General features: G+C 39.3%; 1 protein-coding gene across 8 annotated transcripts in view; it reads right to left on the reverse strand.

Annotated features, from left to right (window-relative positions):
• Nucleotides 1-4,979, reverse strand: part of LOC131219231 (uncharacterized) — a 109,351-nt gene extending 104,372 nt beyond the window's left edge. For 4 of the 8 annotated variants that reach the window (XM_058214277.1, XM_058214279.1, XM_058214276.1 and 1 more), the window contains exon 1: nucleotides 4,235-4,975. In XM_058214277.1, coding sequence (XP_058070260.1) covers nucleotides 4,235-4,297 — 63 coding nt within the window. In that variant the 5' untranslated portion in view covers nucleotides 4,298-4,975. Of the gene's footprint in view, nucleotides 1-4,234 lie in introns of all 8 variants that reach the window. The other 4 variants (XM_058214282.1, XM_058214280.1, XM_058214283.1 and 1 more) reach the window with 2 other exon arrangements.
• Between the last annotated feature and the right edge of the window lie 1,021 nt (nucleotides 4,980-6,000).

Below are 6,000 nucleotides of genomic sequence, written 5' to 3' on the forward strand. Positions count from 1 at the left end.
AGTGGTCCTCAAAGTTGTTAGTGCTCCCTTATAGTATTAAACATATCCTTAATCATGTCAGTATATCCTCTTGAAACTCCGTTCTCTCGCAAAAGCCACTAGATTAACTCTCTAGAGACCCTATCGTAAGCTTCTTTTAAGTCCATAAAGACCATGTGGAGATTCTCCACTCCCTATATTTCTCCGTCAATTGTATAAGTAGGAAAATAGCTTCAGTGGAAGACCTCCCCAGCATGGAACCAAACTAATTTTCTGACACATTCGCCCCATGCCTTAAATCTCCACTTAATCATTCTTTCCCAAAGTTTCATAGTATGGTTCATAAGTTTAATCCCACGACAGAATGCAACTTTGTATATCTCCTATATTCTTATAAATAAGGGTACTTTTCCTCCACTCGTCTGACATTTTCTTCAATCTTACAATCTTGATGAACAACTTCATCAACCAAAACAACATAACATCTCCATACACTTCCAACCTCTACTAGTATACCATATGATCTAAGGGCCTCTCCTATTTTAATCTTTCTTAAAGCTTCTTCCACATCGAACATCCTAATCCTACAAAAGTATTTATGGTATTTGACATCATTTGAGTTTATAGTTCCTTCTATCCCTATGCTCTCAGAAGTTCCTTCTATCACTTGAGGCTTGTCTTGATCTCAGAGTGGTTCTCGTTTAACAAGTTCTAAAAATAGCTTCTCCACCTTTTGATGATCTCATTGTCCTTTACTACCCTCTAGTTATCATTCTTAGTGCATTAACATTATCTAGGTCCCTACCTTTCCTCTCTCATTTTTGCAAGTTTGACTACATCTTTCTCACCTTCTCATCCCCAATTTATTGTATAGATCATGACAAGCCTCAAGTTTAGCCTCACTTACTATTAGCAATCTTTTTGGCATTTCTATATTGTTCAAAAGTTTCATCGTTTATAAACCCTTGCCCTTAGTTGCAGGATCCTTCTTACCATGCGTTGCTCCCATTTCGAATGTCACTTCTGCACCCGCTTGCTACCCATTTTTACTTGTTTACATTCCCACTCCCCCACCCAAATCTATTGTTGCTTCACTTCATGCTTCATGCAACTATACCCTTGTCAGGCTTTGAAGCATGAATGTTTCTCATTGATAGCTTTTTGTACATCATCATTCCATCGCCAAGTTTACTTTCCTCATATGATTGGCTTTTCTGATACTCCAAAAACATCTTTTAACACTTTCTTAATGCACTCAACCATCTCATTCCACATAAATTTTGCTTCTTCCTCAACATTCCACTTTCCTTCTTCCATCAATTTATTTCTAAATAACATTGTTCTCTCTTTTTAAATTCTGCCACCTAATTTTTGGACACATTAATTTCACTCCCTTTCTTCCATCCCTCAATGTAAATGTCCATAACCATTAACCTATGTTGCACAGTCAAACTCTCTCCTGATATAACCTTGCAATCCTTACATATTGATCATTTTGTTTTCTACCACTTACTTTCTTAACATCTACAACTTAACTTTTAAATCTTTATCCACCACTATCCCTACCCCCATTTCAATTATGGTTCTTTCCTATGTACCGAAGTTTATATCTATCAATTTCTCTAGTTTTGGCCCGGTTCCACATGGTCTCCTTAATGCAAGCTATGTTAACTCTCTTTCATTTCATCGTACCTATTAACTTCACACTCTTACCTGTCAATATTCCTATGTTCCATATGGTAAGATGAATAATATTCTTCAGGACTAGCTTTGTTACCCATGTGCATCGAAGATGGCACAAGAACCCTTGCCTACTTCTCATAGCAACCGGGTGTTGTTTTGGCACCGCACTTCCGGGTAACGCCCTAGCCAACCTTTGCCCATGTCATAAAATTTGGAAGAAAAAAAAAACCCTTCATTTCCCTCCTCGTTTTCTCTATCCAAGTTCTAGGTCCTCCTCTTGTCCTCCTTTCAAGCCCATCAATACTAATCAAAGTTCCCTTCCCTTCCTTACTAGGCCATCTCCAGTTTCCGTAGCATGTGGCCAAACCATCACAATTGGCTCCACGTCATTATCTTGTTGGATGCTTTTGATCAATGGTACAAGAAGAGGAAGAAAATAAGAAACACCATCGAATGTGATTATTACAATGAATTATGAGGAAGTGTAGTTATGTTGATGCATTATTCCCTTATCACCAAGTCATTATCCGATTTCCTTTCTTTTACTCTACTCTCTAGATGAGTTTGAGGCCTTTAGCACCCTTTTTGAAAAATTTTCATTTCAAGACAATAAAGTTATTCAATACAACGAAGGCGGCTTTGATTTGGTAGAAGCCCCACAAATCTCCAATTGGGAAGTGACCTCCCAACAACCTCTCTCTCACCCTTCAAAGAAGATGAGAGAGACAGCATTAGTTGCATGTAACCTCTAATAGACCAAGCGATGTGTGCTCCAAAGTGTTGTGGGACCCGTCGCGATGTTCATCTAACATCCAAACCATCTATCGGTTCTACCGGCTCATTTTAAGGCGTGAGCCCAAAAATGAGGCCAATCCAAAACTCAAATGGGCCACACCACAAGACATGGTGTGGATTGAACGCCCACCAATGAAACCCTATTGGGGCCTATAAAAGTTTTGGAACAGGCTGATATTTGTGTTTTCCCTTCATCCTAGTGAGAATCATGTTACAAACAGTTTGGATTAGAAATAAAACAGTTGTGAGCCTCAAGAAGGTTTCAATGGTGGGTGTTTACCTCCCCACTGTTTAATATGGTGTGGCCCACTTGGGTCTTGGATCTGCCGCTCCCATCCTAACATGAGCTAGCAAATTTGATGGACATAGTGGATTTCATGCAGACATCACAGTGGACCCCACCATATGATCTCACGCATATGACATGTATGATCCTTTACAGGGTTTTACGACACTAAAGCTGCATGTGACACTTAACAAGCAGTCACTCAGAAATTGCACGTGACACTTGACAAGCAGTCACTCAGAAAGTGCATGTGGCATTTATTAACACAGATAAAACTGACAAGATTGTGCAGCCCACTGTCACCAATTCACGGGCCAAGATCAAACAATCCTAACCTCTGTTTCATGGGCACATGTTTGTGGAATAGGACTATTGGATTTATTCACTTTTAACCATCCAATAAATGTCCACCAAACCGACTGTGAGCTAATCAAATAAGCTTCATTTTTTTTTTTCATGATATATCTACACTGGTTACCAAAATTGGGACAGTTTAATCTGGTTACTTGTATGCCACATCTATAATATCTAAGTAATTTATAAGTGCCTGCGCATCATCATCAGTCATCACACTTTTCCAGTGTATCAAGTTACATCTGTTTCTTGAATCTGTGGGCCACTTTTGTGGGCCTGCGGCCTACCTGATGATTGGTTTAGCCTAGGAATCAGCTCAATGATTTATCTAGATGGGCTCAACCCAATGGCATATCTTATGCCAAGTTTTTTATATATGATTCGAAGATTTTGAAGTGGTTCTCTACTCCAAGCTTTATTTGGTGTGACTACACACTTTCTTACCTGTAAACACTTTCCAAGTTACCCAAACACGAAAGAAAATTGTTTACCTGTAAGACATCCAACTAGCCAGCATAATTGGTTTAGCTTAAGAATCAGCTCAATGATTTATCTAGGCAGCATAATTGGTTTAGCCTAAGAATCAGTTCAATGATTTATCTACATGGGATTAACCCAATGGCATATCTAATGCCAAGTTTTTTATATATGATTCGAAGATATTGAAGTGATTCTCTATTCCAAGCTCTACTTGGTGTGACTACACAATTTCTTACCTACAAACACTTTCCAGGTTACCCAAACCCAAAAAAAAAATAAAAAAATAAAAAAATAAAAAAAATAAAAAAAATAAAAATGTTTACCTGCAAGACATGTAAACAGGCAGCATGTAAACAACTTACACCTGAAAGTCAGGTTCAGGTGAAAGCCACAACTTAAAAAGTTACATGCATCTAAATGAAGCCTTCCAGTCCAATGTTAACTATTGCATTTCTCATCTTAACTGTCAATTTGCGGCCAGGAGTTACCATGTTAGCATTGTTTTATACAGGTGACATTTTGTGGCAGTTCATTGACGGCAGGGACCAACAGAACAATGGCCTGGATCACTGAACCATGGACCCCACTCATACAACATGAAAATCCAAGCACAAAAAGCATATAATTCGCCATCAACAAAGGGAAAGTTGAGAAGACCTTTTTCACTTCGAACCAGCCCGAGCCCTGATCGTCATCGCCAGCATTGCCGTCATTCTCCATCACAGGCCAATCATGTATCTTGTATCCCTTTCTTGGGGAAAAAAAAAAGGTACAAAGAAATTATATTCTATAGAAATCTTGATAAGATGTCAATAGAAAGACTAAACCTAATCATCAAATTCTACTCCAAAATCTTCCACAGTTCCCACAACAATAACGAATCTATCGAACCGAAATTTCTAAACTCCCAAGAGAAACGGAAATGAAGACTCTGCTGAAAACGATTTTAGAAAATCGGAAAACCTTTGGATTTCCGAAGACCGATCAGATCTAATGGAATCCGGATTCCTCACCGGAGATCGAAATCGGACTGCAGAAACCCTGATATTTGAAAAAAGAAGGTATAGAATCCGTGATTCTCTAAGTTTCCTTTTTTGAAGAAGAAGAAGAAGAAGAGGAAGAAGGATTCCGTTGAAATCGATCTTTCCAGGGGATTTCGAACATGAAATCCGTAGAATTCGAGGCCTGAAATCCAACGGAAGGATGAAGATTGCAACTGGAATTATGGAGAAGCAGAGGTTTTTCTAAGGTTTGCGGAGGTTGGGAAGAGAAAGTAATGAGCGAGAACAGTATAGCTGAGACTACTCGCGAGAGTGACATTTATGCAGTCCCGCTACTCTTGCACGTTCATCTGGTGGGCCGCAGCAGACGTGCAGTGGCGCGGCGGGGCAGTCAGATGCTCCACATGCGTACGTGGAATTTTGATGATTGGCAATCCGTATTACGGGGCCATTTACTGTTCATATTGTGGGGCCCACTTGGTGAAGGGCTGGGATCTGGGCATGCTTGTGTAGGGTTTGGTTCTAAAAAATAGGGCCGGCTTAGTTGGAGGAATGGCATGGCCGATCATAAGTATGGGACCAAGCTGTTTAAATCTGGATTGAGGACTCGGATTCGGCAGTGACTACTAATTAATGAGATCTTGGTGATCTTTGTACTGGTCGGGGCTGTGGGCTCCACCATAATGTAAATGATTTATCCATTCCATCCATCCATTTTTTTAGCTTATTTTAGGTCATGATTCCAAAAAATAAAATAAATCCAAATCACAGGTGGACCACATTACAAGAAACAGTGGTGATTAACATGCTCCATTAAAAACTTCGTAAGGCCCACTGTAATGTTTATTTGTCATCCAACCTGCTAATAAGGTCACACATACTTAAATGAAGATAAGACCTGAATGAAGATAAAAACATAAATTTTTTTTTTTTTTGTTAGCTTGTTAGCACACCCACCGTTGAAGATAAAAACATAAATTTTTGTTTTTTTTTTTTTGGTTAGCTTGTTAGTACTCCCACCGTTAGTTCACACTTCACTGTTAGACTTTTGTTGCTATAAGAAGTTTTTAATAGTGAGCATTTATGTGCCGCTAAATCGAGACTTTTGTGGCTATAAGAAGTTTTTAATAGTGAGCATTTATGCGCCGCTATAGCGAGTGGTGTGGTCTACCTGAAATTTGGGCCTCCCTCATGTTTTTCGCTCATGCCATACAATGAGCCCCCGTGATATTAAAAAAACTAAGGCCCACATGGCTTATCAGCACCGACTGGCGAAAGAAGTCAGTACCTAATCTGAATCCACTTAAATGGGTTTTTTACTTTTTAGTAAACTTTGTGTTGATCTTATCTTTAACAGCAATTTAATGTCTAATCAAATCTCATGCCCTGCCTCCACAGCAGCAGTACCCTTTTCGAGGGCGC

Source organism: Magnolia sinica, chromosome 11 (assembly GCF_029962835.1).
Source record: "Magnolia sinica isolate HGM2019 chromosome 11, MsV1, whole genome shotgun sequence".
Taxonomy (NCBI): domain Eukaryota; kingdom Viridiplantae; phylum Streptophyta; class Magnoliopsida; order Magnoliales; family Magnoliaceae; genus Magnolia; species Magnolia sinica.